Source organism: Castor canadensis, chromosome 4 (assembly GCF_047511655.1).
Source record: "Castor canadensis chromosome 4, mCasCan1.hap1v2, whole genome shotgun sequence".
NCBI classification, from domain to species: domain Eukaryota; kingdom Metazoa; phylum Chordata; class Mammalia; order Rodentia; family Castoridae; genus Castor; species Castor canadensis.
Window position 1 is genome coordinate 48,126,393 of NC_133389.1, and position 12,648 is coordinate 48,139,040.

The 12,648-nt window shown below is 38.0% G+C and overlaps 1 protein-coding gene across 4 annotated transcripts in view; it reads right to left on the reverse strand.

The window, feature by feature from the left end:
• LOC109680301 (transcription initiation factor TFIID subunit 4B) overlaps window positions 1–12,648 on the reverse strand; it is a 110,742-nt gene that overhangs the window by 91,294 nt on the left and 6,800 nt on the right. For 3 of the 4 annotated variants that reach the window (XM_074070115.1, XM_074070114.1, XM_074070116.1), the window contains exons 2-5: window positions 8,639–8,784; window positions 7,054–7,161; window positions 471–632; window positions 242–364 (exon numbers count right to left, since the gene is read on the reverse strand). In XM_074070115.1, the coding sequence (XP_073926216.1) occupies window positions 242–364; window positions 471–632; window positions 7,054–7,161; window positions 8,639–8,784 (539 nt within the window). The remainder of the gene's footprint in view (window positions 1–241; window positions 365–470; window positions 633–7,053; window positions 7,162–8,638; window positions 8,785–12,648) is intronic. The other variant, XM_074070117.1, reaches the window with a different exon arrangement.

A 12,648-nucleotide genomic window follows, 5' to 3' on the forward strand; every position in this document is an offset into this window, starting at 1 on the left:
TCAGGAGGCAAAGACTAAGACGATCACAGATCAAAGCCAGCCCTGACAAATAGTACTAGACTCTATGTCAAAAATACCCAACACAAAACAGGGTTGGCAGAGTGGCTGAAATGTTATGGCAACTACCAGCAAGAATGAGACACTGAGTCCAAGTCCTAGTACTGCCAAACCAAAAACAAACAAAAAAAACATGTTCTATAGATTCTCATACAAATTGCAAAATTTTATGGTACTAACTTACCAAAAGTTGTTCCACCAGCATTTTCACATTCTGACCCATTTCTGGAGACTGAGATCCACTACATGCTAGTTTTATTAACATTGCAAGGAAGTTTTTACATTTCTTCACATTTTCTGCCATTGTCTAAATATGGAAAAACAAGCAATCATAAATGTTAGCTGGCAAACAGGATTGAAGAACATTGGTAAGGAATTGCATTTATTTATATAAAGTGCAAGTAAGAGCTTACTGGAGAGAGATTAATCAGAGCAGCTGCTGAGTTCTCTGCTTTGAGAGTGGGCTCACTTGAGGGGGTAGATGTTGCTCCCAAACTTGATGGCTTCAGGGTAGTCACAGTACTCACCACTTTGGCAGGAGTAACGGTGACCACATTGGTAGGCACAGCCACAGACTGAAATTCAATTAGATATGTATTACCATGGTACACTCGTGGGTACCTCACTGCACACTTCTCTTACCACAAATGAGCTGAAATTGCTTTACTTGTATTTGATGCTCTAATAGTCAATGCAAGGTAAAACAGAAGAACTCGGACTCTAGTAGATCTGGGTTTCATTCTTGCCCACCTACTTTTCATTGCCACCTGCTGCAACATTGACTACAGGCAAAAGTTACTTAATCCTCCGAATCCTCTGACTTCTGTCTGCAAAAGCAAGGACAGCAATGGAACTTACTATCCTAGCGTTATCCATGAAAAACAGTGCCACATACAGAAGTCCTCAAAAACTATTAATACTTTTCTAAAAGTATTTCAAACAGCAAGTCTGTATATAAAAACTAAGAATCTCCTGTACTATAATCTCCTGCTTTTTCTTAAGTATAAAGCACAGTAAAGTACTGATAATCTTATACGTGAATAGGATAAGTTTGTGTAGACCATTAGCACAAACAGTATTGCAAAAAGGGGATGTCTTATTTTCACAGTGAAAAGAATTTCATCTAGTTTATGTATCTTGTCAGAATGAGGTGTGACTCTACCACCACCTGCAGGACAAAAAGTTTCACACAGGAAATGACAAGTTGAGTCATAATTTAGAAAAATCACACTGAGTTAAAGCAAACATCTTATTTCAAAGACAAAATAATAGGATCAGGCACAGTGCTTCATGCCTGAATTCCAGACACTCAAAGATAGAGGACCAGCACAATTGATTATGGAGGAGAGCTGGGGCAAAAAGTTAGCAATAATCCAGCTCAATAAACGTAAGCTGGGTATAGTGGTGTTATCTGTGAACCTAACCAAGCGGTAGGTCATAGGTAACAGGATCACAATGGAGGCTGGCATTGGGCAAAATGCCAGACCCCACCTGAAAAGTAACAGAAGAAAAAAGGGCTAGGGTGTGGCAGAAGTCATAGAGCGTCTGTCTAGGCCCTAAGTTCAAACCTCAGTACATTTAAAAATAAATAAATAAAACCTAAGTCATAGGACATAAGATAAACTTGAGGCACAGAGGGGGAAAAAAATATTCAGAGTTCACACAGAAAACTGAGCACTGCAGTCATTTTTACTTAAATGCTTGCATTCTACAACAATACAACATAGAAAGAACAGCTTGTTATGAATATTTTCTTTTGTAACAGTCAAGATAAATCGATTTGAATGTACACTAAAGTTTCCACTTTAGAAACAATGGTGCATCTATCAAACAAGAATATTTCAAGGGTAAAAAGGGAAAGGAAATTAAAAATACTGATGAATTACAAAGACTAGAAGAAATGCAACACAGAGCAAAAGAGGTTAAATTTAAAAAATTACCTGACTTTGAACTCTTACACTGCCAAAAAAAACTTTGCAACTAAAATTAGCACAATTTTAGTAAATATAGAGAAAGCCTCAATGGCAAAAGTGAGTGTTCCTCCCATCCTCAGACCTGCTCTCCCAAGACAACTTCTGTGCATTTCTTCTAGAGATTTTGCTAATTGAGGCTATGTACAGAAACTGAGTCTCTTTCTTCAGAGCCTATAATATACTCAGTAATAAAAGCTCTGTAATAGTGTATTTAAGGAAGTATCACCTGGAATTTTAGCTAGTGATTACAATGGTCTTTGATGCCTGGCAGAGGGGATACAGGGGAGTCCTATCCCCTTTACCTCATGAAGAAAATAAGGTCCAATGAAATGTGAGCCCAGGACAACTGTCATTCTTTGCTAGCAGAGAAAGTACTTAAGGCATTTTCATTTTCTTGCCAGTATTTTATCTTTTCTCTATGCTATAATTTGATCCCAAATGTCTCCCAAAGGCCTAGGAGCTTAGCTTGGTCCCCAGCTCATGGCACTGCTGGAAGTGATGGAACCTGAAAGAGGTAAAGGCTACTAGAGGTCTCCCAGTCCCTTGAAAGAGACATTCTGAGCACAGCCCCTTCCTCCTCCTCTCTTTGGCTTCCTGCTATGAGGTAAACTGTCCTCCATCACACATTTCTGCCGTAATGTACTGGGACATCTTGGGTCAAAAGCAATGAAGCTAATAGACCATAGACTGAAGCCCACAGAACTGTGAACCAAAATCAACCTTTCCTCTTTTTTAGGCTGATTGACCTCAGATACTACTTATAGTAGTAGAAAGCTGACTAACACTCCAACACAAATCTGTCCTTCAAAATGCTTTCCAATATAGCTACTACCTGTACCTTACCAGGTAACTACTCTCCATGCCAAATTCTCCTTTAAAGGGTATGGAAGGGAACATAATCCTGATATTCCACTGGAGGATTAGATAGACCTTCAAATATCACACTGCCTTAGACTTAATTTTCTAGACCAATCAGTGGTACTTCCATTCTTTGCAATACTGCATTGTACTGATTAAGCATGTCTTAGGAACAGGAGAGAAAAGGGGTGGATCATCTATCAAAATCAGTTATACACAATTTAATAGCTCAAACTGCATTTCAAGGAGGGTTATTTTCTGTACCTGTATGAAATATCTTCAGGTTTCTTCATATTTAATTAGAAATGCTAATTCTGAAACAAATCATTTGCACATATATATCCTAATGTAACAATAAACATCATTATTTTGTCATCATTAAATAAAACACTGAACACAAAGATTTCAAGCAGTTCTTGTCTTATATTTACTAAAGTAGACCATGTTTCAGGGCATTTTAAAGAAATATTGACAACCATTATGGGACAGTAAACAATTTCAAATTTCTTAACACACATTTGTCTTTCTAGTGAATGATGAAGTACAACTCTTCTCATTTCTAAATTCTTGTTCCTTAATTCCAAGAAGTACTCAAAACTGACATGATGGACTCCTCAGAGTGAACACAAATGTTAACTTCAATTTCTGGGGAATTTCTACTGCCCTAGACTACCACTGAGGAACAACCCAGCTTAAAACATACATGAATTTAAATTAGGAAAAACAATTCATATATGTAGAAAAATAATGGAAGGAAAAAAATTAAGCAACTCAGATATACCATTTCAGAACAACTGCATGTACTAAAGCTTTCTTTAATATTTACTTTCTTTACTGATACATTAAATAATAACATTGATATGGAGCTAAAAACTACCATAATCTCAATATAACTATTTTAAACAATATCTTGAGATAACTTTAACATTTGAGAAAATACAAAAATATGAGCGATTTTCATTTTGAGAGTCACAGATATACAATATTACAATACTGTACTCCAGGGTTCCAGGGTTTATAGCCTACATTCAAGTGAAAAGAAATTCAATTTGCATTTAATAAAGACTTTCCCATCCTTCTGAATTCAGACTCCTGATTAAAATTCCTAGTTATCCTATTTTTATAGAAATTACAAATATAAACCAGTCACAAAAAAAATTTACAAATATAATCAGTGTCCACAAATGGTATACTAACTAAATAAATACAACCTTTTACTTTGTAGAACTATTAAACTTTACTGGGCTGTTGAAGTTGCTCAAGCAGTAAGGGAGCCCGCCTCGGAAGCGTGAGGCCCTGAGTTCAAACCCCAGGGCCACAAAAAAAAAAAAAAAAAAAAAGCAAAAAAACCTACTTTACTGAGTATTCAGAGAGCACAGAAACAGAACTGTAGCTGCTGCAGCTGACAAGGAAAAGGTTAAAATCCATGGATGTGGACAATCTCTGACACAGCCTAAGAAGTAACGTTCAAGCAATTCACCTTATCCCTAACTTGGCTGTAGAAGAGCCCTAAAGAAAAAGTAACTACTAGTCTAAATCCCTTTATTAAAACAGTATGATAGTACACATTGATTTAGGTCTTTAGCCTGAGGTCCTGAAAGAGGTAGGAAGGGAGGGAGGATTTACCCAGAAAAAAAACTGATAAAGTACTGCTAGTCTAAATCCCTTTAGTAACACAGTATGGTAGCAGGCATCAATTTACTACTTGACCCCATAATCTTAGACTTTATCTTGGGGAAGGGGAGAGAGACCAAGTGTTTGAGATAATCAGTACAGAGTTCATCAAGAACAGTTTCCACTAGGTGCTGATAGCTCATGACTAATCCTGGCTACTTGGGAGGCTGAGATGGGAGGATCCTGGCTTGAGACCTGCCAGGCAAATAGTTCAGAAGACTCCATCTCTAAAATAACCAGAGCAAAATGGACTGGAGGTATGGCTCAAGCAGTAGAGCACCTGCTCTGCAAGGGTGAAGCCCTGAGTTAAAACCCAGTCCAACCCCCATCCCAAAAAAGGAAAGAAAGAACAGAGTTTCCAGAGTCGGATGGTGACACTCAGGCTCTAATACCTACTTCGCCACACATCGGCACAAATCAAGCAAGTTTCTTAACCTCTATAAATCTATTTTCACATATATTAGATAGAGATAAGACCCTCTATTATCTCATCTATCACAAGGATGAATGACTGATAAATACAAGGTACCTGAAAAAAAATGTGAAAAACATTAAGTGCTCAATAAATGGTAGGCATTATTAGTAAAACTCTATGTTGAAAATCAGATTCACTGCCCATGACTTTTATTATAGGAAAAAAATGGGACCAGTATGATTAAATAAATTTGGAATACAAACAGAGGGTTTAATCTATCAGCATTATATACCCTCTTCATAGCAAAAGAAATGTGACACTGGTGCCAGGACCATAGAATCCACTGGTACGTCATACCTGATGTGATTCAGAAGCTGCTGGTCTAGTAAAGTATTAAAACAGCCTGCAGAAGGCAAAGGCAAAGTGCCAACTCTGAGGCAATACTCTTTAAGGATGGAATTCCATCCTCTAAGACTCAGAGCACCAAGTCAAAAACTTACGGTACTATGATGCTAACAGGACAAACAGGTGATCAAGGAATGAAGGAGTAGATGCATGAATGGTCTCACTCCCAAAACCCAGTAGGGGACTCTGTTTCCCATTTCTGTCCACAGAGGGGCACATTTCTGCCAGGGGAACAGACACAAAGGTAACACATGGGCACTTTGGTGGCCTTGTGCCAGGAACAGGGGGAAAGAGAGAAATATTCCCTTGAGTGGTACCCAACTCCTATCACCTGAAGCAGGTGGGATTGCTATCACACATTGGGGGCTGCTTTGGTTTGAATGTCCCCTCCAAAACTCTTGTTGAAATGTAACTGTCATTATGATAATATTAAGACATGAGACCCTTAGCAGGAGAATGGGGCTTTGCAATTTTCGATGGATCAATGCTACTAACAGCATTAATGGAATGGGGGCTAGTGATCTCAGGAGTGGGCTCTGGATGAAAGGATAGGTTTGGCTCTCACCCTTCTCTTCACTTTTATTTTCCACCTCTCCCTCCCTGCCGTGCTCTGTTGCCATGTAATGTCTTTTATCATGGGATGAGGACCTCACCAGTAGCTGAGCCATGTTCTTGGACTCCCCAGTGTCTACAACGATGAGCCAAACAGACTTCTGTTCATTATTACAAACTGCTGTTCTATAAATTACTCAGTCCTTGATATTCTGTTAAACTTGTATAAAACATGCAAACACAAGTGTGTAGTAAACCTATATGGATGCCTCATGTGACCAGGTAACTACCAAGACCAGCACAGTGGGTCACTGAGCATCAGGGTAATCTAAAAGTGGGCAAAGGAGGAGGGAGATGCAGCCCAAGACCAACTGCAACAGTAGGGCTAAAGTTCATCCCATTAACCTCCTCTTCTTTATTTCCCAAGGAAGAAACCCAGAACAACTGGTCTCCAACATATGTGAGGAAGTAGATCCAAATGATGAAAGGAGTAGACTGCAATGAACCATCGCAAGGAGAGATTTGCATAATCCATACAATTGGGAACACTACTGAACAGTGGTCAGTGGTCAGCTCCATCAGTTTTGCCTCAGCTACAGAAAGATCACCTTGCCCAAAAATACAGCTTTCCCTGGAAAGTCCACATCCAGGACTAATCCACCAGTGAGAAGTAAGGGCCAGCTGACTGCGTTGGCCCACAGTGGGACAATGCTAACATAACATACCCTATATGCAGTAAAGTTCTCCAGTAGAGAACTGGAGATACTGGCTTTATTAGGCCAGTATCTAGTCTAAAGTCACTCACTCTCCTTCCCTTCCACAGGTCCTAATGCCTAATAAGTATCCACCAAATTCTGTTTCAGTACTTGCTCTTAGAGACTGTGCTACATGGCAAACTAGATATTTTGTATTAACTTAAAATACATCTAAGAATGCACACTTTGTTTTCTTGTTATCCATACCTCCAACAGTTCACAAATTGATAGGTATCATCATATAGCATTGAGTTGCTCTTCAATATCACATAGTGAACACCTTATACATCTGGAAGGAAATAACTAAAGAATTAAGATGAAAGAACAACTAGTACATATATGGCCACATATACGTGCAACTTACTTGTATTGAGGAAGGATTTGGAACAGTGGTTGCCACAGTAGTTCCTATCTGTGCCAATTTTTTAACAGGTGCCACTGCCACTTTCTTGACTAACTGTGAGCTAGAATTCTTGGAGGGACGGACAAGATAACACAGTCATTGGTATTAATCATTTAAAAGTCAGTAGTCACTATGGGGAACATTAAAACACATTACCCTAACAAATTTACTTGCTGTAACTGGCATTATAACCTTATAGATTTGATGCACATTCTATAGTATAAAATGAACTGATCAATTGGCCAGTTCACGCTCATTTCCTATTCTTAAATAGATAATTAATTCAATAAAAAACCCTTCTATTTATCTGAAGCTTCCAACTAAATAAGTACTACAGCATTCAGCATTAAAATCTTAAACTTTACTGTAGCCAGGCACCAGTGGCTCACATCTATAATAAAAGCTACTCACAAGATCGAGAGCAGGAGGTTTGTGGGTCAAAGCCACCGGGGCAAAGAGTACTCAAGACCCTACATATCATACACATACACACACACACACACACACACACACACACACACACACACACACACACACAACAAAAAACCAATACAAAAAAAGGGTTGGTGGAGTGGCTCAAGTGGCTTAGCAAGCTCTGAGTTTAAACTTCAGTACTGCCAAAAAAAAAAAAAAAACCACTTGACTGTGATCCATGAGAAACCACATAAATTTTTATTTAATGTTTAAATTTTTTTTTAGTAGGACTGGTGTTTGAACTCAGGACTTCATACTTGCAAAGCAAATTACTCTACTGCTTGAGCCACACCTCCAGTCCTAATATTTAATTATTAAATAAAAAATCTGCTAAACTATGTTCTTGTCACATAGAAAAAAATCCAAGGAGAAAAGGAAGGAGCAACTATTATTGACAGAAGAAGTAACTCCTTGAGGTTGAGCACCTAGAATCAAATTCTAACTCCTAGAGTTAGGAGAGCACAAAAACAAACAAGAAAGGGGCAGGGAATAATATTCCCACAAAAAACACGCCATCTTTCTTTTGCTGAGCCTGAGTCAGTCATCAAAAACATGCTAAGCTACATTTACCGTCTTCTATTTAAATAAAGATGCTCCCGAAAATATTTTTTAATTTTGTCACACAGGATAAGCACTAGTTATTTAGAAAAATCACCATGTATATGAAACAAATCATTTTCTAACAGTGCAAAATTAATGAAATATTATAGCAGATTTCTATGCTATTCAGTTTCTATAAGGTATGGAATAAAGTAAATAGTGTACATGGGTGTCTCACTATTATACTACAAATTAAAATTGAAGCACAATGGTAATTTTCTTCCAAGATTCAAATTGCCCTTGGCTAATTTCTTTGAGTACCACAAAAATTATTGAGTACAAGATTCAATATTCATTATTTTAGCAATTATCAAATGCCAAAACCAAAAATCTTGATAGAATTAGCATATTCAAGGAAAGGCACTTAATTGGAAAAGCTAAACAAAATCATCTCAAATTACATTTACTGAGAAACACGTACATATGGATATGCAGATGGTAGCTGGGAAGCAGGGAGATTAAGGTCTCTTACCGGCATTGTACAGATTTTGACTGTTTGAGTATGTACTGCTACTGCTGGCCTTGAAGTTATGTTGTTTGTGGTGTCGGCTCTTGTTACAGCTTGCTGAGGAGACACCAGCATCAACTGACCACTATTACTTTTGATCAAAACTGTTCCTATATTAAAAGAAAAACAACAATGTACACACATGAGTAAATGTAAAAACAATAAAAAAATCTGACTTCTAAGCTTAAAAATAAACCATAATCACCACATATTTTCTTCTCCCATTCCAACAATGGAAAATGCTAAATAAGTGCTTAGTAAATAATAAACTCCATGTTTACTAATTATCACACATAAAATGGTAAAATGTTTTCATTCAAAGCTATCTTAAAATATTATAAAAACAGCCTGGCATGGTGGCAATGCCTGTAATCCCTGCACTAAGAAAGAAGACTAATAGAAGGGTAATGACTTCAAGGCCAGCCTGGGCTATATAGTGAGATCCTGTCTCAAAATACCAAAATAAGATAAAATAAAAATAAAAATCTAAGCATATGACAAGATACTCCAGAAGGGGACTGGTGGAATGGATCAAGCAGTAGTGCTTGCCTAGCAAGTGTGAGGCCCTGAGTACTAAAAAAAAAAGATACTCCAGAAGAAGGCAAAATACTTGTCCTTCCTAATATCAAAACTATGAGGTTATATTAGTTAAGACAGTGTGATGACAGCGTATGACTACACAAGCTGGGATGGAGGTGGGGATCATGCAGTAAAAGAATGCCTGCCTCACAAATGCTAAGCCCTGAGTTCAAACCCCAGTACAGAAAAAAAAAATGCAAACAAAATAGAAAACCCCAAAACAGACTCACTTGGATTTATCATACACACTGAGCATCTCTAATTCAAACTTCTTTCAGACCAAAGGTGTTTTAGATTTGGGAGTTTGGGGGAATTTGGAATATATGCATAGACTTTGCCAGGTGAACATCTCTAGCAGAAAATAAAATATCCAGTATGTTCCAAAATCCAAAACAACTGAGCACTGACATGACATTCAAAATGTACAAGATCTCAGGTTAGAGATAGTCAACCTGTGTGAAATCCTCCTGAGAGGCTCTGCAGACTCATGAGTAAAGAAGTGACTGTTCAATAAACAAAGCTATTCAATAAAGCACAGATGAATTATAAACAAGGTTATGGTACGGGTCTGCCACAGGCTTGTGCACACAAGCACTGTTCTCTAATGCAGCAGTGGTAATTGAGTACATCATGAGGACTCCAAACTCTAAACTTTTACCAAATGTGGAAAATTATCTTTTGAACTTGTAACAGGAAGGACTTCTTAAAATAAGTCTGATAAATTTAATTACACCAAAAAGACTTTCAGGGCTGGAGGCTTGATTCAAGCTGTATAGAGTGCCTGCTTTGCAAGCACAGAGTCCTGAGTTCAAACACCAGTCCCACAAAAAACAAAACAAAACAAAACAAAAACCTTTTCAACTAACAAAAGATACCTTCAGATAAAAATATAAGACACAAATATAAGGGGCTAGTACAGTGGCTCAATTGGGGTAGAGATCCTGCCTGCCTAGCATATGTGTGGACCCGAGTTTAAACCCCAGTACCACCAAAAGTATATGTGTGTATGTATGTATACATATATATATACATATATATACATATATATATACATGCACACATATATAATATATATAATATACATAGAATTTTATATATATACATTTTATCCCATTTTGTATCATATATAAGCTATATATTTAAATATATATATGTACATGACACAAAATGGGATAAAAATATTTTTCAGAAATATTCACAGAGCAAGTCTCGAATACACAGGAAGCAGGGATGCTGATGACAGAGAATGTTAATTAAGACCACAGTGAAATATTAGTTTCTATCTATCTAGACAGGCAAAAATTAAGAAATCTAATACCACTGGGCTCTAATGGCTCACACCTGTAATCCTAGCAACTAGGTAGGCTGAGCAGGAAGATCATGGTTTGAGACCAGACAGGCCAAAAAGTTTGAAAGACCTTCATCTCCAACATAACCAGAGCAAAATGAACCAGGTGTGGCTCAAGTGATGGAGCACTTGCTTTGCAAGCGAAAAGCCCTGAGTTCAAACCCCATCCCACCAAAAGAAACCCGATAGTAGTACTAAGTGTTAGAGAGATGTACATCCAGGGGAAGGCTACAGTCTTACTTGGTGGTGGGGTGATCGCTACAACTCAGTGTTCCACCGCTGCCAAATTGGTTTCCATCTGCATCCCTTTAATACATTATTTCTAACCTAAAGACATTCTTGTCGGGGTCAACAGGAGTCACAAACAAGAATACTCACACCTGGAATTCCAGAATGGCAGCATGATGAGTTCCACAAACTGATTCATCAAGAAACAAGCATATCTGGTGGAAACTACTTTTTAAAAACAGCCACTGAAAGTCTTTGGAAATTTCCATAAGGCAAACAAAACAATGACTACACAATTATTAAAGATCTACCCAAACTCATTAAGAATAGAAGAATCTGTAGCATCTAAACACTACTCCCACCCCTTCTCAGCTCAGCATGAAAGAAACTCTACCCCAGGTAGTGTGGTCACAAACACAAGGCTCTCTCTACCCTAGGCTCACAGCGAAAGGTCATGGTATCTCCCCGGGAAGAGCAAACCCCAGTATTTCTCATCTCTCCTCACTCAGAATCATACAGAAGATGACCAGTACATCCTAGAAGTTTGAGGCTCCCTTCTTCACCCATCCCCACTCCTTTAAAAAACAAAAGGAAGGCTCTACTTCAGGGATGCACATTGAACATACTTGAGCCTCAAACCCCAGCTCTCATAGAGTAGAGAGAGGTTCCATGCTGAGAGAGGTGAGTGCCACCTAGGCCCACCAAGTACCTGCCCCTAAAATAAAGATGTAATTCAGAGAGAAACATGCCAAGTCCTGACCCCTACTCCAAATAGCTCCCCAAAGTAACTGACTTTATTTCAAATATACTGTAAAGAAATTCAAAGCTAAGGGCATTCTCAAATAAAATGGAGCTATTAAGAAGAGGCTGATCAATATTAAGTCCAGTGTCACCAGGCACCTGTGGCTCAGGCCACTAATCCAAGCTACTCAGGAGGCAGATCAGGAGAACCACTGTTCCAAACCAGCATGAGGCAAAAAGCTCTCAAAACCCTATCTCAAAAAAACCCAATACACAAACAACAACAAATGTTGGCGAGGATGTAGGGGGAAAAGGAACCCTCATATACTGTTGGTGGGAATGTAAACTAGTACAACCACTATGGAAAACAGTATGGAGGCTTCTCAAAAAACTAAAATCAGAACTGCTATATAATCTAGCAACTCCAGTCCTAGAGATATACCAGAAGGAATGTAAGTCAGGTTACAACAAAGGCACCTGCATACCCATGTTTATTGCAGCATTATTCACAATAGATAAGCTTTGGAAACAGCCAAGATGCCCACTACTGATGAATGGATTAAGAAAATGTGGTATTTATACACAATGGAATTTTATTCAGCCCCATAGAATGAAACTTTGTCATTTGCATGTAAATAGATGGAAATGGAGAACATTATCTTAAGTGAAGTTAGCCAGACTCAGAAGGCCAAAAACCCCATGTTTTCTGTCATATATATTATGGAATATAGACCTAATACTAATATAAGAAATACTATAAAAAACACCTCACATTAAGGGGAGTTCACATATAAGAAGGGGAGGGTAAAAGAAGTTAAGGTGAAGATGGTTGATGTACTCTCTATATAAGAATGAATACAGAATTTTTAAACTGGTTGAAACCATCATAAGAAAGGGACTAGGTAGAAAGGAGAAAAATAGAGGAGATAAACCAAATTGGGCTATAATACATATATACATGGAAATGCCACAAGGAAACTCTCTGTGTAGCTATCTTAAACAGGCAAAAATGTCCTTTTTCATTTTTTCTTGTTTTTCTTATACAAAATCAGAGAACAGAAGGGTGGAACAAGTCCTG